This window comes from Phaenicophaeus curvirostris, chromosome 12 (assembly GCF_032191515.1).
Source record: "Phaenicophaeus curvirostris isolate KB17595 chromosome 12, BPBGC_Pcur_1.0, whole genome shotgun sequence".
Lineage (NCBI taxonomy): Eukaryota > Metazoa > Chordata > Aves > Cuculiformes > Cuculidae > Phaenicophaeus > Phaenicophaeus curvirostris.
This window is the reverse complement of record NC_091403.1, coordinates 21,281,004-21,303,265: the sequence shown is the minus strand read 5'-3', so window position 1 is coordinate 21,303,265 and position 22,262 is coordinate 21,281,004. Positions and strand designations below refer to the sequence as shown.

General features: G+C 39.8%; 1 protein-coding gene across 4 annotated transcripts in view; it reads left to right on the top strand.

The window, feature by feature from the left end:
* Positions 1 to 22,262, top strand: part of MAP2K5 (mitogen-activated protein kinase kinase 5) — a 131,570-nt gene that overhangs the window by 65,530 nt on the left and 43,778 nt on the right. For 3 of the 4 annotated variants that reach the window (XM_069866659.1, XM_069866657.1, XM_069866658.1), the window contains exons 15-17: positions 62 to 112; positions 3,329 to 3,400; positions 16,106 to 16,135. In XM_069866659.1, coding sequence (XP_069722760.1) covers positions 62 to 112; positions 3,329 to 3,400; positions 16,106 to 16,135 — 153 coding nt within the window. The remainder of the gene's footprint in view (positions 1 to 61; positions 113 to 3,328; positions 3,401 to 16,105; positions 16,136 to 22,262) is intronic. The other variant, XM_069866660.1, reaches the window with a different exon arrangement.

The window sequence follows — 22,262 nt, the reverse complement described above, 5'->3', positions numbered from 1 at the left end:
ATTGCCCATTTTATTTCCACATTATCTTTATATTGTTCTAACAGACTGTTTTGTCTGATAGCTGGTGAATTCTATAGCCAAGACGTATGTTGGAACAAATGCTTATATGGCGGTAAGTGGATTTATGCAGGAATAACATTTAAATAGAAGTATTTGTTCACAGTCTTGCTCTGTGTAATGCAGGGTATATTTGAAATCTATTTGCAAACTTCCATCTCTCTATATCCCCACCGCTCTGTGTAATGCAGGGTATATTTGAAATCTATTCTCAAACTTCCATCTCTCTCTACCCCCACCACAAGCTGTGTTGATTGTGTGTGCCATAAGCAGCTCCCTTTTGCCATCTCCCAGACCTGCTCCCTTCTCTCTGTGCTCACCTACCAGCTCTGCGTCGACTGCACCTCTTGCTGACAGGGAAGAGAAATCTTGGGAAACCCCATGGCAGAGGACATGGAAGTGGGTGGTCTTCAAGGTCCCTTCCAACCTAAACCACTCGATGATTTCTTTCATGTATTTTTAGTTGCTTTTGATGCATTGTAGCAACTGGGAACAAAGAAGAGAGCCAGTTCAGTGTTAAAAAAACAGTTTCCCACTGGTATCCTGCGGCTTTTTGCACACCACCAGCAGCCCCACACTGTCCACAGTTTGGGAACCGCTCCTCCTAGCCTACAGTTTAGCAAAGCATTTAAATATTTGCAGGAGTCTTATAGACTTCTTGATACCTAAACATTCGTGTGAATGTTTCCTGTGTGAAGCTGCCATGGAAATTTGAGGCTAAATGTATTTGGATCAATAATATCATGACATTAACTTCTGTATTGGGTGATGTTCATGTTATACATGTCATCGCTACATTTTGCTTTCCTATATGCATTTTGATTAGAGTGCTTGTTATGATGAGTCAACTTTTGACCTATTTCTGTGATAAATTCCCATCATTTTTAGATCCATGTAATACATTGCGAAAGATGTGTCATTTAGGGAAACTGCTGCTGTGAGGATGTGAGTGTGAAGATGTGAGGTTTGAGCTTAGCAGTTCTAGCTGACCCGAACACAGGCATGTAGCGTTGGTGTCTTTGAGGTTCATACGGTGGCGAGAGCCAGTCTGAAAGGAATTTAGTGTGTATTTTCCATTAAATCACTTTGAATAATTTTAGTTCTCCATTTAACAGATGTGAAATCTTAAGTGCTTCAGTTTAGAGCAGTATATTAACTGTTGTCTTCTATTTTTGGCTATTAAAATCTCTTTAGCAAACAACTTGTGTCATAATATTAATGAAGGAAAAATAAGTGTTCAGCTTGTTTAAAAAAAGAAAGTGCAAGCAATACGAAGTGGTTGATAGTTGAATTTTTCAAACCTCAGCAAAGAGGAGAGAGAAATCCGTGACCTTTCATTGCTTTCAGGTATTTTTTCTTACTTTCTTGTAGGAAGAAAGCAGAGCAGGGTGTCCATTTATCTGCTAAGTGGTTTTCTAGTCAAGGTGTACGCATTATGTGCCTTCTGAAACACTCATGTCACCGTCCTAGAAAGACTTGTGCTGTCCTGTGTCATCAGAATATTATGTGCAGAAAAATGTTTTATGCAAAAGAGAAGAGGGAAAAAGCTGGTCTTGTGTATCACTGCTTTTGTTTCTAAGCCTGCTGATTTCTATGCCTCCATTTTCTGAAAGAACTGGAATTCAGACAAATAAACAGGTTCATATTAATCAGCTTTTCCAACTCAGCTGTTGCTCTTCAAGTGGTTTTGAGCAGGTTTGAGAATTAAATTATATTACACTTCTAGTGCACAAATCAAGATCACTCTTCTCTTTCCCATGTGTAAAAATAAATAAATTACTGGTTTTTTCTGACTGTTTATGGATGAATGCAATGGGTTCATCTATTAATTGAAAAAGAGAAGTTTTAGCTTAAACTTACTTGATCTGATTTTTTTGCATTAAAATTGGTTTGCTTGCTGAATGAGTCATTTGTCGTCATCAAAATGATAGTTGAGTCATCCAAAATATAATGAAGGTTATAAGCTTTGGTTTGCTGCCTTGGCAGACTGTGAGTGAATTTGAAACCATTAAAAATGATGTTTCTGTTTATTTTAAACAAGCAAAAAAGCTTTTTTGTAGTAAAATTTAAATTTCCAAGAAAAATTCATTTTCTATAAATTAAATCAATGAATAAATTAATTTTATCACCACTTCATATAGAAGAAAAGTGGATGGAAAAAAGTAACCAGTTGTTGAAGTTTTGGGTACTTTTTTAGCTGCTTATCTGCATCAGTGTGAGGACCATTGTCAGTAAAAGGATGCTTAAAAAGCGCATGTCCTTGTGTGATGCGTTGCAAACAAGTCTAAGATACACTGACCTGGGCTAATTAAAAATTGTGGGTCACTGTTCAGCTCAAAATAAATGAATCTCAGTCAAAAAGCTCTTGTTCCAGTTTCATTCTGGGGTGTTTTTTTAGGTTATGGCAGCTGTGGAAGGCTGTCCTTAATGTGGGCGCCTCTCTGTTTTTTATTTAATGTTCATGCTGCAATAAAAGCTCTTGACCTGGGCTTAGCAGTGCAGAGGAAGCATCCAAAACACACTAGACTGGCACTAATTTGGGAGTTTGTTTTCCGAAAAAGGTCTCTGGATTATTAAAGACTAAAAATACAGGCAGTGCTTTGTAGGTGGTTGGGCTAGACAGGTGCATTAACAGCACAGTGGGGAGAGAAGTCTCACCGAGCCTTTTATTGTTACATTTCATGCTGTACTTGACCTTGGAAATGCTTAAATTGTAGCTTTCAAGTGAAAACTAGCAGTTATATTTTACAGCATTCTATTTCATGAGGCATTAAACTTGCTATTAATAGTTTTGAGTGAAGTCTCTTTTTCTATAGGTCAAAAATGAAATTTAAATAGTGTATAAAATAAAATAACTGCCATGTGACTTCGTTGATACTTTTGGCTTCAATTACTTTGGTTTTTGAACCGTAGTTACTCCCCAACCCCTTGACTCAACGTGAGGAGTCTCTTTTCCTAGCGTACCTTGCAGCCGTGCCTGGACTTGGCAGTAGATGTAGACGTATGTGCACCATTGGGCTCTTGCGGCTTGACCTCTTGCTTTGCTGAGCATGTGCAAGCCAGTGGCTTTTTTTATTTAATAAATCAGCCCAAACACAAATGCCAAGGCCAACTTTACAAGTTGCATAGCAATGCATGGCTACAGCTGGTGAGCTCTAAGATTCTTTGAGTTTTCTCAGCTGATTTGCTTGCCCTGGGCTAGTTTTTGTGCAATAAGTATGTGTATTTTTTTGCTAGGCTCAGGAAGATGTTTCTTTCCATCTCTTTGCAGCCTGAGCGGATTTCAGGAGAGCAGTATGGAATTCATTCGGACGTTTGGAGTCTAGGGATTTCCTTCATGGAGGTATGCAAGTATCTATCATTTTCATGTACGCATTGCAAGAATCAAATGAAATGTAACATCAAGATATTTTAATGTAGTCTTTGTATACTCTTTTATACCTGCATGCTTTTATTTATTGCTAAATTTCTTGGCTGTATTTAGAATGGGTTTGTTCCTAATGCGTTCAATTCCGTTAGATATAAAGAGCCTCCGTACAAACCACGGCACAGATTTAAACCCTCTAATAAAACTCTGTGTGAGAGCAAGAAGTAGGACCTGGCATGTGGGTGCCTCTGCATCCTTTCAACCCCTCTGGGGTTGAAGATGATGCTATTTCTGCGTGACGTCTTAGCTGACCAGTTCAGAGTGGGCTTTAACCTAGAGTAAGAATAGAATTTGGCAGGTACAGGGTTTGAACTGGTTGATGGTCTTGCAAAATCTTTGCGTGATGGTTTGAGTCTCTCCCCGTGTGATTAAATAAAGCGTTTGAATGTAAGCGTTCATAAGGGCTTTTAGAAAGATTTCTCACAAACATAGTTTCAAGCAGGAGAAAGTCTTCTCAAAATGAAGCAGTTCAAAGAGAACGTGGTCATAAATGCAGTCATTCCAGAGAACCCCAGCTTTCTGCAGGCTCAACCAGAACGTGGTTGGTTTTGATTCAGGGAAAAAGATTGGGATTTGCAGCTTGGGGTTCATCAGATGTTTTAAGAAACACAGTTTTCAATGACTTTATAAAACTGAATGATTGTAGGAAAGATAAACTACATTGTGTAGGTTGAGAAGAAATGCCTATGTTGAGGTCGTGTCCTGACAAGTAAAATCAGATCTGGCATGTGTGGTCTGGGAAAAGGGACAGGGAGCTCTGCTCTGGTGGTGACAAAAGGGTACATTCACGTAGCCTTTTTTGTGCTGGTCTTGGCTGGCCACAAACAAGCCAGCTACAGCTGGAAACGCTGGGAGCTGTGACAGCCAAAGCAATGAGCTCTCGGGAGAGTTCTTCAACTCAAGGACAGGCCCAAGAAGGAACTTCTCCCTGCTTGAAGCAGTTGTTTCTTCCTTAAACAACAGTTCATTCAAACCATTGGTGACTTGCATCATCTTTCTTGCACAGCTTGGAAAGGCATGATACGAGTAACGAGAAAAATATAGGTGCCCTTCTGGTATAATATCGTCTCAGTGAGGTGAAGCTGAATACACTTCTGGTGAAGTGCAACTGAAGTTTTTAGCAGAAAATAATATAGAAGTTGAGTAGTCTTGGTGCTGGCCTGCTGCAGGCTTCATGTTTTGTAGCTGAAAGTTAACAGAGACTCACGTTATATTTTCCAACAATAAATTCCTTACCAAATCAGTTTTAACCAAAATGAAAACACTTAATGCTGAATCATTGCATCCAGACCTTGTAAATCTTTTCCAGAGTCTGAGTGAAGCTAACACTGAGTTACAGTAATGACATGCTTTAACGTCTCACAGGGGATACAGTTCTCTTCATTTGTTTGACTGCAAATTTTAATGGTTTGTGACACTGGAGAGCCCTCACAGTTTTGGGAGAGATACAGAACATACACCCTCTGTAAATAAATCTAGCTGACAGAGGACTGAAGTGAGATTGTATTGCATTAGAACTTGCCTATGATGTTCTCCCTGGCTCACAGTGGAACAGGGTGATATAAAGGCTGAAGTCCTATAGAGCAAGCACTTACTGGTTCCTTTGCTAAATAAAAGCTGTGTTTCAATGTGCAGCATGATAATTTACGACTTGGACCAAGACATTTCGAATTTAGTTAGGATTACTGCTAGGCAACCTTGCTGGTGACGAAGTGGATTTGGAGGATGATGATTTTCTCCTATATTAGCCAACATTAGGAAAATTCCTTTCATTTACATTTACTCTCTTCTTTCAAACCTTCTCAAATTGTTTTTCCTCTCTCGCTTTGCACAAGTGTCTTCTGAACCAGAAGTACAAAAACCAATTTGGTTCTGTGCGTTCTGTTAATTGGTTTGTCATCTGGTCCTCTGAGACCTCTCTTCAACATGATCGCTGCTCTATTGAAGTGGTTTGAGTGATGTGTTAAATGATGAAAACAAGGACAGTGGCTTAGAAAAATGTCTCAAGAAAGGTGAAAAAGATGCTCAAAGAGCCACATAAGGTCACTGTCATTAAAGTAACACAATATTGACATGGGGATTGGTAGTGGAGACACCCAGGCTCTTGTTGATGGAACTGTTAAAAAGGGAAGTTAGTATTTGCTGTAGGATTTTAAAATCATCTCCACTTAGTCATGTAATATTACAATCCTTATGACTTCAGGCTAGCACAGTTATAGCACTTTAATTTAAAAGAAATGGCACGTGGGACCAAGTTTGTGAGGGCTGTTCTGACGTATGATAATATAAAATAGCAGCTAAGTAAACATTTTCTTTAATATTCTTCTGAGCCTTTAAAATATCTTGAATTTCATTGCTGCTAAGCTCTCTGTAATGAAAAACTGAACTGTCGCTTTTGAAGGTTAAGAAAATTGCCCCAAAAAACTTGCTGGCAGAGTGTGGAAAGTTTTAGATGTGGGCACCTAAGTTTTGAGAGGTGGTGAGTAAGGAGTGGAAGTAAGAGGACTTGGAGGGTGCTCGGTCTTTCCTGTGCCAAAAAAAAAAAAAATAGAAGTTATGGGGGTTTTTTTGTTATTATTCTTTCATTTTTTGAGAGTTTGCATTTCTTTCTTTGAGATTTTCTGAAGTTAATTAAATTTAATACGTAAACTGTTTAAAATTGTTTTATCTTGAATACTTTGAGAGTTTTCGTGAGGTTTTTAGACGTTGCATTTAAGTGCCCTTGGGTTGACATGCAAGTTCAATTTAAACTAGTGATGTTACTGTCACTACACTTAAGATTGTGTCAGCATTTTCATTATAAAAGCCATTTTTCAGGGGTTTATAACTCAGTCATAAAATGCACTCCAGGCTGACTGGGCTGAGTCCGAGTGTGCTTTGCATTCTGTAACCGAGTCAGTCTCCCTCCCGGAACTGTGCCCTGCCCAGAAGGATAAATTAGATTGCCTAATATTTCTTGCTACCTTCCAGCATGACTCTTAATTCTGCCCTGCATGGCTGCTACCTAAGAGTGAACTTTAAAGCATCCAAAATAGGATAAATTACATCTTGTTGATTTTTGTTAGGCAGCACTCTTGCCCAGTGATGCCTTTTTGTGGAGATGTTTGATGAGGAGGTGTGCCTTCAGCTGAGCTGCTTCTCCTGGGAGCAGACACTGCTGTAAGAGACAAGAAGCGGGGTGAGAAGAGCTTTGGTGGGACCCTGCAGGGTTGGTGTATTCGCAGGTCCTTCTGTTTCCACAGGGTTTCTCATGGATTTCACCGTCTCTGAGCTGCCTGCTGAGGAGCGCGGGCGTGCTCTTGAGGCAATACTGAGGACAAGAGGGGTGGGAGGTGAGGAGAATGGAGTTTTGGGAAGGAAAGGGAATAGAGTTGTGATCTGAGCTGTTCACCGATGTAAAGTATAGGCTTGCAGATCTTTGCCACAAGATCCAGGGCTCACTTTATCTACACATAGAATTGTTATTACATTGAAACGCAGGAAGTGAAAGTGATTTGCTTATACCACAAACAGTAATTTTTTGAAGCAGAACAAGCAAGCTCATATGCTTGGCTAATGACAACTACTTGCACCTCCTTTTGTATCACATCCTGCTCTCTATTTTCCACTATCTTCTGCTGAGAAAAACAGCTACTTCCCTGAGTTTCACACCTCTTTTAAATTCTTGCAAAGATTATCCATGCTGTCCTTCAGGGAAAAGGAGTTAGTCTATCCGTTTTAATGTCAGAAATAAGTTCTGAAAACTCCCAAAATGAGGATTTTGAGTCTTTGGTCATGGGAGTTCTCTGTTATCTGATATTTGCAAGCGCTTTCAAGGATTGCCAGCGTGACGTTTGTGTTAAGGTGCTGGTTTAAGCAACATTTTAAGCAGTCGTATGAATGATTTTCAGCAGTTGTGTGCATTCCAATGTATAGGAACACTAATATGTATCTAACAAACATAGCTTGCATCCTGTGTTTCAGGCCTACATAGATATCTTCTGAGTGGGGTTAACACTGGTTGCAGGCAATGTCAGCATTCTGGAGTCTTAGACTTTTTGGCACACTGAGGCTGGGAGCACACACAGGGATGTAAGAGGAGCTTGCTCAGGCCATGAAGGCAAGTCATAGAATCATGGAATCACCAGGTTGGAAAAGACCCACCAGATCGTCAAGTCCAACCATTCAGGAACATGTTTGAAGAGGGTGCTACAAGAGAAGCAGCTTTATTTTCCAATTATTCTCTTAAAGCATTTCAGTCTTTAAGATGTTTGACTGCATAAAACTGATGTGAAGACTCATGTATATTGAATCTGGTCAAGGAGAGGAGATTTCAGAAGAATCGCATATCATCACCTTTGGAGTAACAATCGTTCAAGATCAAGATTGTGAGCTGATCTGCAGGAAGTCCTGCAAACCACAGTTTCATCTTCTGCGGGTTTTCACTTACGTATGGACATTATCGTTGGTCTTTCATCAGTTACCTTACCTATACACCCTTACCTAAACAATAGCAGGTAAATGTCATGGGGCAATCTGAGACCCAAAACTTGATGGTCCAGCATGGATTCTGCAGTGGCACTGGTGACTCGGTGAAGGTTTGGTAGAAAGGGGCACGGTCATGATGGGGCAACTGTGAATGTCTGTGTGGAAGCAGACGTGGACCATGCAGTGACCTACAATGTCAAAAGCTATGCTGAGCAGAGGCAGGAGGAATATTAATTAAAATAGCCCATTATAAGATGGCAAGGGTCAAGCTTAAAAGGGAAATGAGAATTTGAGTTTAATCTCCATGCAGAGCAGGCGTCTTGATATTGTAGCAAAATACTTGGCCGAATGAGGTGTCTCCGATCAAATAACAGTTCTTACTGGACTTGTCCTTCCTTTAGAATGAGCAGAATTTAATTCTGCACGTTTAAACAGAAGAGGCTGCAAAAGGCCTTGCCGTGGTGGTGAAAGCCACAAGCTACAATGATGAGCTGGTACTGGTAGAGCCGTGGAGGATGGCTTGTAGTGGAAGACATGAGGTCGTCATTAAGCAAATGTGTGAAGTGCACTATTTCCTCATTCCTACACTGAAAATTGAAGAACCTTCATGAAAAGGAAACAACTTTATGGAGAAAATATTTCATTTCTGGCCTTTTTGTGGTTTCATGAAGTATAGCTGAGAGCAGACTCATGCCTTGAGCCCTTGGGTCTTGCTAAGACCACTGATGATTGCTTAGGTGTGACTGTTGAGTAAGAGACATCTTTAGTTAGGATCAAGAAAGTAGAAGCTGGGTTTTGTTCAGTGAGCTTTACCCTATACTCCCTATTTTTAAGGAGGGCTGTTGCGGTGTGATGATTGTGACTTGTACAGACAAATCCTTGCATGACATTAAGAGTGGCTGTAACACACAGAATTTTGCTCAGTAACTTGAGTTGTTCTTATTGTAGACTTTTTATGTGAGTTTCATTCGTTCTGTGCAGAATGATGCATTTCAGCAACTTGTTCTTAGGAAAAATCTGGCCTAGTTTTCTCTCCCCCCTGAGCTATTTCAAGCAGTTTCTCCAAGCAGTGGCCAGTGGCTCTGTTTCCTCAGCAGCCACAGGATGAAGAAAGACAGTGTCCAGCTACCTCATGATGTTTGTGGCAGCAGAATTAGAAGTAAAGGTACCAGTGCCTGAGGGCTGGGTCATGAATTAATAATCGCTGTGTGGTGGGGGAGGCCCGTCAGAATAGCTGAAACCGGGGAAGTTGCCTCGCAGAGCGCTATCAATCACTCAGTGACCATAACTTCCAGTAATTAGTGTATTTTATGGGCCCTTGCTTCAGTGACTCGGAAGCACATATGCTCCACTCACAGCTAAACTTAGCCGGAGTAATATTCCAGGATGATTTATCCGCTTGCTGCACTGGGATGTAACCCTATATTAGGTGAAGATTGTGAACTAAGCTGCAATAAAGTGTAAGTTTAGGTACAGTTTGCGCGGGTTGAGACCTCAATGTATCATGTTTCGCAGCAATTGCTCTTAGGCCACTGTGGGCAGTGAAATAAATAATACAGTTCTCTGAGTAGACAGATGAGTGGACAGTTACAGGATAACATCAGCTGTGGTGTATTAGTAATATATAGGATTATGTAATGTTGATTAATTTCCCTATACTGTGTAGAATAGCTGTTTCTACATTTAAAATGTGAAAAATGTAGAAATGTTTGTCAGTTGATTCTGCCTTGTCCTGTTTAATTGGTTTGTAATAGCAGATGGATCCTTATGGTTGAGAAGCTGGACATGAGCCGGCAATGTGATGATGAGACATTGGCCCAGGTTGCCCAGGGATGTTGTGGCTGCACCCTCCCTGGAGGTGTTCGAGGCCAGGTTGGATGGGACTCTGAGCAACCTGATCCGGTGGGAGGTGTCCCTGCCCATGGCAGGGGGTGGAACTGGGTGGGCTTTAAGGTCTCTTCCAACCCAAACCATTTGATAATTCTATGATACTATAATATGCACTCGCAGCCCAGAAAGCCAACTATACTCTGGGCTGCATCAAAACCTTACTGCAGCCTCTCAGTACTTAAAGGGGGCTGATAAGAAAGATGGGGAGAAACTTCTTAGCAGGGCCTGTAGCAACAGGGCAAGAGGTAATGGTTTTAAACTAAAAGAAGAGAGGTTTAGACTAAATATTAAGAAGAAATTCTTTATGTTGAGGGTGGTAAAACACTTGCACAGGTTGCCCTGAAAGGTGGTTGGTGCCCGGTCCCTGGAAACATTCCGGGTCAGGTTGGATGAGGCTCTGAGCAACCTGATCCAGGGAAAGGTGTCACTGCTCACTGCAGGGGGGTTGGACTAGATGATCTTCATGGTCCCTTCCAACCCAAACCATTCTATGCTTCTCTGAGCTCCAGTACCAGTGGAGATGGAGAAGAGCTGTGCCGCTGCTGCAGTGAAGCTGAGCTGCGTTTCCACCAGCATGACCAAATTTAACATTTTTTAATGGAGCCCCCAAGCCCAGCATCTACTCTGGAGCCCTCAGCACAGGAAGGACACGGAACTGTTAGAGTGGGTTAAGAGGACGCCACAAAACTGATCAAATTTAACATTTTTTAATGTTTGATAAAAATCAGCGTTTTTTAATGTTAAATTTAGATACTGAACCTAAATCCAGCCAGCAAATAAACAGGAAATGTCTCTGCTCAAGTAAGCAGTCTCATTAATCGCTCTGGGCCGTTTGAAGTGAATTTTGGACCCGACAGTTTCCCTGGCCAGCCCACGTCCCACCTTTCTCCCTTTAGAAGAGGCACCGCTATTCTCAGCAGCACCTTTGAAGCCGTAGCGGTAAAAGCCTGGTAATGTAAGGGATTTGTGGCGAGGAAGAAATGTGCGATTTAATCATGATTGTCTGCAGTCTTTACTTTGCAGTGCATTCACTATAGTTCATATTTAAAAGAAGTCAAAGTGAAACTAATTATCTTTAATTAAGGTGAATTAGGCTTTGATTTTTAATATACTTTATGTAGCGAGATCTTGAACTCATCTACTCAAGCCAAGGAATGTCCCAAAGGTTATTAGGGCATATTTCTGTTGGGCCTGGCGGTATTCGTAATAACCTTCTCCCTCGTAGTCCTAGGCATGAACAAATATGTCACTTCATCAGTCTCTGTTACCCGCGCTTATGCCCCTCCGCAGGGGTCGCAGATTCCACAAGTTATCAGCTAATGGCGTTATACATTAAAAATTGAAGCTTTCCTCACTCTGAGGCCTTTCAAGGCTTTGTTCTTAAGCCCCAGACACTTTGGAGTGCAGCTGCAAACTATAGGCAGAAGATTAAATTAATTTGTAACTCTTTTTCCGGCCTGCATTACTAAATCCTGCACATTTAATTGAAACCCTACTTCAAGATGCTTTGTGTTTCTGTTCTTCTTTGTTGTCAGTTTAACCTCAGAAGCACTTTAACGCTGGTAAATTGCTGTTATATCCTTTTGGATTCCTTTTTTTTTCCTTTAACTGTGCAGTAGGAGGATGGTGAAATTGATATTAGAAGGAAAGAAAAAATCTTAGGGTAGTTTTTGAGGTATTTAATATTTATTAAGGTCCATACCCTGCAGAGTTTCAGGTGATTTTAAGCCATCTATCTAGGAATGTATAAATTGGTCTTGGAATGAAATTTCACCTAGGGAATTTTATGTTATCCAGTAGTTAAGTCTGATTTTTAAAGTTTCATGTGTCTGAGTGTTCCGAAGTGGTGGCTGCTTTTCCATAAAACGAGGGTTTAACTGCAGTGCACAATCTAAATGCAAAATCCTTAGATGGAAATTTAATTGTGTAAAATGTGCACAAGGTAATTAAGAACAAATTTTAGAACATTTCAGACTATAAAGTCCTCCTTCAGCTAGATCGCTAGCGATATTGTAAGTGCTTATTTTCAATTTGCAGTTATGCTGAGAAACATGGAATGTGTCTAAATTAAGAATAAAAACATCCTATGCTTTTCAGTATAACTGTAAATTAAAAAACAACTTGCACAACATAGACAATAATCTAAGTGGGAGACTTTATTGCCTGAATGTCCTAAAAATATGTTTTGAACTTCCTTCACCTCAGTCACTTTCTGAACAGGCAAAGGGCCAGGATAAGGTTGTAATTCCTGTTAATGCTGTGCAGGCAGGCAAGGGTGAGGTGGAGAAAGCACTTTGATGGGGAGGATTTCTGGATTTCCATCTTCTGTTCCAAAATTGTTAATTATGTTATTTCCACAAGTTACTTGACTTTCATGATTGCATACGTGTGTGTTTTTGAGAACAGGTTAGAATTGCTTTCCAGCCCTTTGTGTGGCTGCTTTGCACAGAAAGTTTAAGCACCTGCCTCGACTGAAACTTATTGCCTCATGGTATTTTTGCTTCCCCTCATGCGTTTTTAGTGTAGTTAGATATAGTTTGATAAAAATCAACATACACACATGCTGTACCTGTGCCTGTTATATAATAATTGGGAATTATTTCTCGCTTTATCAGTTACTGTTTTAGATGGTGCAGCTCATACACCCATCTGCACCTCTGCCCGAGTCGAGGGGAAGGCTCCTATCGGGGATGTGCATTTGGAATTGCACATCATTTTCAAGACACAACTTCTGGGCCTTTTTAAAAGCATCTTTGGTTCTTTTACAATTGTGTCGTGGAAAGGAACCCATAGGGAAGTAAGAACCATCTCCTTGAAGTTTAAGCACTCCCTTCTTCCCTCCTTCATATCCAGAGCTGATCAGTTCCCAAACCTAACCATTGTGAATGGAAATGCTGTGGTTTTGTTATAATGTTTTAAAAACAGAAGTGCAGGTGCCTGAGTTTTGTTATGTAGATGCAGAGGAGATAAGTTTTTGATAGTGTGTTAGTTCGGCAGTTTACGTTGTTTTGTACTCTACATTGGGCTTGTGCTGCATATGTTGACGTGACTTCTTGAGACAGATGAAAGGGCACCTGGAAATTCCTTTAGCAAAGCTCTAATTTGTTTGGGTTTGGTTTTTTTTTCTTCACTTTAACTGTGATGCTATTTATAAATCTAAATCTACATACAGAGGTCATTGGTTGGCTGAACTTAAACCATTTTACTTAGTAAATTTAATTAAGAAAATACAGTGCAACTCATAAGCAAATGAGTTTTTCCTAGTTTTAAACCAAACCACCCTCTTGAGTGCTGATTGCCTCACTCGACCCCTGGTGATATAGAAACAGGCAAAATTAAAAAGGACATTAAAGCTTCATTAAATCTGAAACACATTTAGTACAGTGACATATCTGCAGGCTATTTCAGGGAAGATTACATACTCTTTGGTAAGTTTCTTAATTTATAATACCTTGACAATCTTATGGGAAGGAAACAACTCTGACTAGATGAATCGAGTGATGATTCAGGGGGATGCAGAGCTGGCACATGATCTCTCCGTTGCTGCATGGCTCTGCAGTTCTTACTCAGTGAGCAGCTTCGCTGAGAAACATGGGGCTTTTTTCTTAACAATCCCCGAAGAACTTGTTCCTGATGCATTTCGGATTCTTCGAAGCTCATTTGTACGCTCTCTACTTATCTGTGGCAGAAAACTGCTCTTTCCACAATTATTCTGCTGCCTTTGGAGACCCTGCTGAGGCATGTGGTGGTCAGGGAGAGGAATCATCAGGGAGAATGGGAATGCTTAGTTTGAAGTCATCATCAAGGCAGTGGTCGTTTTTCTGCTTAAATAAGAACTGCAGAGTGATGCCTTGTGCTTATAGACATAATTATTTTCTTGTTCTACAGTGAGATAACTATAACATTCCTACAAGCTATTGTAATGACTATTCTTAATCAGCAGTCATTGGAAAAATCAAAATTTCTTCTACTTGTTTTCATGGAGAAGTGTTTGGTATTTATGGGTTTATTTCCAGGCACTGACGGGTTTATTCCTAGGTGTTTATAGGCTGTCCAACAGCAGTGCTTCTTAGGCTCTCAAGCAGCTTCTTGGAAACTAAGAATGGTCCTCCTAGAAGAAGAGAAAATGAAAAAGGGCACCACTTTGTATGTTTTGTTGTCTCCTGGTCCTTATGATGGAGCATGACAGAATATGTAGTCTTTACTTAACTATTTAGCAGTGGATTTCAAAGCCTGCCATCAAAGACTGGCTGGAGAGATGCTCTGAGCTGAGAGAAGCTGTGAACCAGACACAAGTGACAGAAAGGATGGCAATCAAGTGTTCAGAGATATCGTACAAACTGAGTAGCCCTTTTAGAACCCCCTTGCTATGTCTGTAGATTTTCAGGACAGATGCCATCTCACTATTACAAAAAACTGCTTTTAAGAGTAGTCACCAAAAATGTTATTTCTTCTCTGAATTTCTCTTGCATGCCTCTCACACAAGTGCTTGAATGAGAGAAAGCGGTCTCAAGTTGCACCAGGGAAGTTTAGATCGGATATTAGGAAAAAACTTCTTTACTGAAAGAGTGGTGAAGCATTGGAACAGGCTGCCCAGGGAAGTGGTGGAGTCCCCATCCCTGGAGGTGTAGATGTGGTGCTTCAGGACATGGTCTAGTAGACATGTTATTATTGTTTTGATGGTTGGACTTGATGATCTTAGAGGTCTTTTCCAGCCTTAACGATTTTGTGATTCTTCAACTTGCTCTGCTTTTGCAATGTCTTTCCTCTGAGGATCTGAAGGAAGTATTTGCTAAGGCACCACATCCAAATGGCTCCTACGATACTAGGTTTGGACAGCATCTGGCACTGCAGAAAGGACACCGTCTTCACTGTTGCCTGGATACTTTTGCTCATGCTGTCAGCTCCTGCTGATTACTTTTCCATGACCTTTTTTCCTGAACTAGTGGGGCTTTGCGTATGTCTGTTGGTCTTTGCCCCATCGCTTCCCCACCTCGCTACAGCTCTGCCTGTGCCTTATTGATCATACATGGGGTAGTTTTGTGCTACCAGCCAGGCTGAAATTTCATCATAGGTCAGCACAGCTGCTGCTGTCTGGCTAGGTCAAGTAACCACGGCACTGAGGAGCTCAAATATCAGTGGCAGTACAGAAACAGCTTTCGCCCAGCACTGACACGTGGGTTAGCCTTTGCAGTACATGGCATGATGGCTGAGACCTTCAGCATTGGTGCTTTTACCTAGTCTGACACGAATATACTTAGTTTGTCTTGCAGACAAAGCAATGATAGTAGTGCATCCATAACCCTTTTGGTAGACCTCCTTCTGAAGCTTGGCAAGGGGAGGATTCACAAAGGTTAACTGGAGTGCAGAGAAGCTCATCTTGACTACGTCGTCTCTGTAAGTCATAAAGAGAAGTGGGATTCTCCAGAAAGAAAGTCAGACAGAGCTGCTCTGAATGCCCTTTTGGAGGAGTCTGTGTCAACCTGAAAACCCTTCACTGAATAGTAGACAAAATAACTTAAACTAGCTGTGGTTTGCTGAAATTATTTCCACGGTTCAGGCACCAAATAGGATTCTTCTTGTATGAAGAATTTATTATGGAATATGTATTAGCATTATGGCAATAGTAGTGTTGTTGGGTCTAATACCGATACCAGCAGATATTCTAGTAATGCATCAATCAACTTACAGAACAGTGTGGGCAATAAATCCAGTTGATGTGGTGTGCAATGGAAAGAAAATCTGAAGAAAAAACATGTCTTTTTGCGGGTGCCATGATCTCTCCCCAGATCCCACTGACAAGGTTCCTGGTTGGGTTTGACACCAATAAGGAAGCAGACCTCGGCTGTATAACCCAGATTTTACTCTGAGCCAGTTAGGGAAGGACTTTGGGAGTTCGGTGCACGCTCTACAATACCTGTTCATTGCAGATAATTATCAGTAAGGGTCAGTGTCGGTGGCCTCGCTATTGAGGCTGAACTGGTTTAATTTAGAGAGTCCTCAGGAACTTGGGCATCAAACGGTGTCGCTAAGTGGTACAGACAAAAGAGCTTGAGAAACAGAGAAATATTCAAAGCGCAGAACAAGGGGTAATTGTTGTGAACGACTCCATTCTAAATACAGCTTTTTGTGTGTTTGCAGCATTACTTTTGCTGACATTTTCCAATTTATACAATAGTAAGAGTTGAGTACTTTTCTCTCTTTAAGAAAATGTGCCCTCCATGCAAATCTATATAACTAGACAAATATTATTTCCTTTCCCAGCTTGCTCTTGGGAGGTTTCCATATCCTCAGGTAAGATTGTTCATTACTGCTGTTTGCCACTGTGACATTCATTCCTATGTATGAAGGTGCAGAGAGCAATTGTGAACATTTGAGCCACATACAAATAAATCTGTCCTGTTAAATTGAAAAGTGGGATCTTGAAGGAGTCGTTTAGAAGTCTCTATTGATTTTTTTTTTTTCCTCTTCTCCAAACTCTAGATTTTCTTTCCCTGGGGAGAATGAAAATTATGATGGTGTTAATGACTCGTTTGTTGTGAGATTAAAAAATAATCCAGTATGTACAACAGCGCATTTGAAGCTGGAAGGTGTATCTGCTCCTTTTTTAATTCCAATTTTGAATAGTGCTACGATGGTCTAAGATCTTCTTCAATCAAAAATACAATGTGAATGGAATACTTAAGGGAGCTCTGGATTCTCCCTTGTAAGAGAACTTAATATTTTATTTGGCATTTTCTAACTTCCCACTGACCTAACTCTGTTTCTCATGGTTAAAACTGTTTCCCTCCTCAGTGGCAGTGTTTGGGCCAGTGCTGAGCACTGCATTAGCATGTAATATTTCACTGTGTATGCTTGAAAAAACACGAAGCTCTGAACAAAACAATAATCCAGAAATAGGTTTGATGATTACTTTAAATTTGTATTGCAAGATGGATGTTAGAATTCCTCATAACAAACTATTCTGTAGTTCCTCAAATTATTCTTTCCTGGGAGAGGGGAAGAAGTGAAGTGTCCAGGGACTAAAATGAATTATTTGAATGTGTTTTTTATGTTTTCAAATGTTTTATGAACAGTGTTTTCTGCATCTTGGTCTATACGGATCAGAGTGCCTGGAGGCATGTCTGATTTAAAGGTGGTGTTGGTCTGTGCTCTTTAAGCATCTATTAACTTGCTATTATTATGCAAATAACTGTTGTAATACACATACTAATTTATGCATGGTTAGATTATGCAGATGCCTCACAAACATGGTTATTGAATAATAGGCTGGGACTCATTCTTTCTCCCATTTTTATAAGCTGTTTTAAGCAAATTCTCCTGACACTTTTAAGGGCTTGCAAAGGTTTTGCCTATGTAGAAATACACTGATTTTTCACTTTCTCAGCTCCTATGGAAAATGTTTACCGACTGAGAGCAGAACGTATTTTGCATATTGTACCCCTGGTTTCAGATGTACCCTCTCCTTTGAGAGGGGTTTGAAAGAGAAGCTCTCGTGTTGAAGTGTCCTCCATATATTGGCGTGCTCGTTGAGTGTCTTGGTGTTCGCTGTAGATGATATAACACTAAATCAGAGCGATGAGGGCTGCAAGTTAAGATAACCCTGTGTTCACAGAAGGGCTGGCGCTCAGGGAAGGAAGTTAGAGCACACACATGATATATGATTCTAGGCAAAAGTTTGTTTTCTGAATTGGAAGCAAAACATGATTGCTAGTTGAAGATCCTTTTTGCTGTTCTAATTAAAAAACAGATCGGGTTTGGAAAAGAATATTTGGCAAGTCAGTAGTCCATGAAATTGTGTATATTTTATAATGTAAACCAGTTGAGGAGGTGAAACTTTAAAATGTAGCTATTCTGCTGTTCAAGCAACTGCTTTTCATAAGGATTTTTTTATGTGAGGATAATGTACTTCAGACATGTACTTACGTAGCTGGTCACAAGAACCCTTAGAAAACCATCCTGATGAGGGGGATAATTGGGGGGGATCAATATCTAAATATCTAAATATCTATTTACCTCCCTATGTGAAGGCCTGGTTCTGCAGTCACTCACTTGAGTAAATCCTCCTCACTGCAGTGAGCTTGTTCAAATGAATGAAGTTAATCATATGTGTGGTCGCATAATTTGTCCCTGCGTAACTTGAAGTTACTTCTCGCTGCGATTGGAAAGCGTGGGTACGTGTTTGAGAACACCTGGAATTTCCTGCAAATCAATATTTGTCTGCAGCTGGAGCTGGGAAAATATTTTTCTTTCCCTGTTTCTTTGTTTTTAAAGCAGAGACAAATGTTGTGTGCAGACTTGGTTTGAATGAATGAGATTTATAAGGGGAATCGATGCAGTGTGGAAATTCAGGACTCCTGCAATATGCCAGTAAGACTGAAGGAGGTTTTTTTTTTTAGCCTTTAGTATAATATTTAATGATGGAACTCATCACTTCTCATTTTCCACGTCTTTTCTAAATATTTTGATAACACTTATTCATCATGCTATCATGATTTAATCTTATGCTCAGAATCAAGTCTTATCTTGAAAGCACTTAAGCGACTGCTTGTGTCAGTGAAGTTCCTTATGGGTGTGTTTGCAGTCTGTAAATTTTATTTGTTTTGATTTGCAGCTGATTTCCTTGTGTGCAGCTGACTGCCAAGGGTAGCGATCGCAGCGAGGAAATAATAAATAATGATGATCAGAACAGAGTTTTCCACTATAAAACTTTGCACAGGCGGCTCTAGCCCTTAAAATATAGTGAATTTCTAATACTGTTAAGGTTTTCATTGCTCTGTTGTGCCTTTCCCTGCCATGGTATTGCCAGGTTGGGTTGCTTACTCGCCGTGATGGAAAACTTGTAGAAGTAGTAGGGTGTGATTTTCATCAGATTTTCTGTGGATACATATGTAAGTGCTTCAGGGTGTGTTCTTCCCGCGATGCATTTGTGTAACTCTTGAAACCGATGGGAAGGGTGCATGTGCACACACACACACACCAGAAAAAAAAGAGCATTTTTAATCAAGTTATTTCCTACATACACATGTAAACATGAAAGGAAACCCGTTGCAGTTGCAACTCCGTAGTCCATCCAGGTTTTTAGGTGTCTGAAGAAGGCACACGGGGAAAATAAGCTTCACATTTCTTTTAAAAGTTTAACCTTAATTTATGTGGGTTTGATTTTACGCATCTGTGCAGAAAGAACTGTAAAAAAAAAAAAAAAAAACAACAAAAAAAAAACACCCCAGAAGGCCATGGCACCTCACAGCATATTTAATTAGATTTTAAGTCAGAACCCCAAAGCTGTGCCGTGGCTGAACAACCCGCGTGCCGTACGGAAACTCACATGGCTTCAAATTCAGTATATTGTATAGAAACATGGTGAGGGCAATGGCTTGTTTAATGATAATGCAATTTAGGAGAAATGAAAAGAATTGCCCACTAAATATTCTCGGCTTGTAGTCAAACTTTGTACAAAGCAGGATGTTAAAAGGACTCCGCATCCATTGGGGAAATATTCCAAAGAAATAGGCAGTACTCGGCTGCCGAGGATTTAATCAGCAACGACTGTATTTAAGATACTCTTGCATTGAGAGAAATGTTTTCCTTCCTTTGGCTACAATTCCAGGCCTCGCTTAATAAATTACAGGAAAAGGACCTGAAGTTTTAAGAAAAAAACCCCAAAACACAAAAAAATCCACCATTCTGCCCCCTCCCACCCCACAGCTCCCCCCGATCGGAGCAAATACCGCCCCTGGTATTGTAAAGCTTTGAATGTTTTCACACCCCATTAATTTATTACTTCTCTTTCCTCATCTTTAATTTTTTTTCCCCCCTTTTTTTTTTTCCTTTTTCTTCTTCTTTTTTTTTTTTTTTTTTTTTTAAATCCCGACTCCCCGCTGCTACAGCGATTTTCATCTTGTTGTTAATTTTCCCTGCTCCATATGGAGCTCCAGACATTTCACCTGGAGGCTGTACTAGATTTTGCTGTAGCGATCGCACTTCCGGAGGCCAAAACTGTCATTTAAGGTTCCTGGTGCATCTGTCTACGCCAGGCTTTTCACTGGCACCGGGAGAGTGTGAATAACAAATTGGATGCACCTGAGATTCAGATGATTAGTGTGTTTGGTGAATCCGGGCGACTTGTAAGCAGATCGCTGTGAGGGATGGGGAGGGCTAAGCAGCTACCCCGGCTGAGTCCCCGCTCGCACCTTGCGTTTGGGATGCGCCGGGGAAAAAGAAGGAAAAAAAAAAAACAAAAAACCACGAGCATCCCGGCAGCCGGAGCGCGGAGAGTAACAAATATTTCATCCTGCCTTGTCATTGATTAGAAAAGAAGCCTTTAATTTCATTTCACCCCATGTTGTGATTAATTTGCATTCTTTGTCAGAAGTTAATGGAGTTTTTTATGGTTCACTCTGAAATCCTTGAAGACAGCAGAGTTGATCTGATGTTTATACAACCGCCAGCGGAATTTTTTCATTTGATTGATGGCGAGCTTGATGTTATTCCAAACGGCTTTTTAAGCTGTTTTTAAGAATTATTTGAATAAAATGCAAGCAAGATATTGTTGTAACGATCAAGATTATCTGTTAAAAATCTGTTTCAAATAAAGAACATGATAAGTAGAAAAAAAGATCAGAAAGACAGGAGGAATGATGAATATAGAAGATGATATTTGTTAAAATAGATTATCCACGGATTCAAGGAAGTTATTTCAAAATGTAGTGGAAGAAAGAGAGCCTTTAATTTAAAGGACTTTCTTAATATAAAGAGTTTATTTTGCAGCACAATAAATAATGAGAATAGAGACTAACGGGGATAAGGAATTTAGTTATAGTTAGATTTTCCCCTTTGTTACTCCCCCATTTCTTTCACCTTCATTTTAGCAGCAGCGCAAGCACAGCTCCGGTGTCTCTAACTCGGAGAGACCAGACTGTCAGGCCTGTTAGTTCGACAGAATGATGACATATTACTCGTCTCAAGGAAGAGGCGTCCTGAAATCCCACTGCAAAGAAAACAAAAGTGGGTAATAGGGAATTTTATAGCCCAAGAAAGCGTCTGCTATAGACTTGCTATTGGTTTTGCTTTATAAGAAAATACACAGGGAGAAAAAAAAAAAAAACCTCAGTGAAAGAAAACTGCTTTTTGCTCCTCCTGTCAGGGAAAGGTTTGTACTTTCACCAAACCCCGGCGTATCAAAAGCATCGGAGAGACGATGCAGAATGTGCTGCGTGTGCTGGGCCAGATCCTCAGCCTGAGCAAAGCTCTCCTGCTCCGGGGACAACGCTGACCTCCCCAGCTCTGGGACATGGTGCTTTTTTTTTTATTATTTTTTTTTTGCAGCAGGAAAAGATTTTGCAAAATTTGTGTATATTTTTTTTTATTTGTTATGCCAAAGCTTGAGGGTTTTGCAAGATTTTATTTTTATCCTTTCATCAGCAAATTCTTCCCTCGCTGTGATTTCTGCAAGTAAGATTTAATTATAGGTCAAAAGCTACTTTGCAAGTGCTTCCATTTAAACCAGATTCATTTATTTGTTGTATCTGAGTTTGCTGAATAATTGCATGGGTGTAAATGAAGCTGCTGCTTTCTGATCCCTGTATTAACATGGTCTAAGATTCTTTTTTGTTCTATGAAATCCATACTATTGACCACATTTGGCCTGGTTTCATTTAAATGTAAGCAGGTTGTCAAGGAAAAAAATATTTAGTTTGACTTGGCATGTAAAATAGCCATTTTACTGTTGTTTTTTCAATTGGCAGAAGCATCCTTTAAGCATTCATTTATTTTGTGAGAATAAATTGGAGGCTGGTTACAGCATGTTTCCTAGGAAGAAATAACTGTTTTTCTTCCACATATATCATTAGATCTAACCATTTAAAAGACATTAAACACTGTTCAATGCCAAAATAGTGAATTAAATTATTGTATAATATCTTAAATATGATAGATTTGCCCCAATATTTTTGCTTTTAGAATATATTCCAGAAATCACTCACAGAATTTTAAGTCATCTGGTACTATTTTAAACTCTTCCTGATTTCTTAACGTAGGTTTCATTGCATGTATCATTCATGAGAGATTATACTTCGGATACATTTTGCTTTATAAATTTTTTTCTCCTTAGCCAGAAATAAGTTTGAACTTTAATTAGATTTGTTTATTAGAAACTTGCTGCAACATTTCTATTTATTTTTCGTTTTTCTAGAGGTGGTATGGGGTTGTTTTTTTTTCAAAATGAAGAGATTTTAGCAAAGGAAAAAAAAAAATTGGTAGGAATCTGAAGTATAAAGACAAATTTGTGTTTTAATTTTCCTTTTTTTTTTTTAACCTGAAATTGATGTCCTAATAATATTATCAGACTTGGAAATGTAGGTAACTAGTAGATCCTGATTTTATAATATGATTTAATATGTTTTTAATGTTTTAAGAGTGG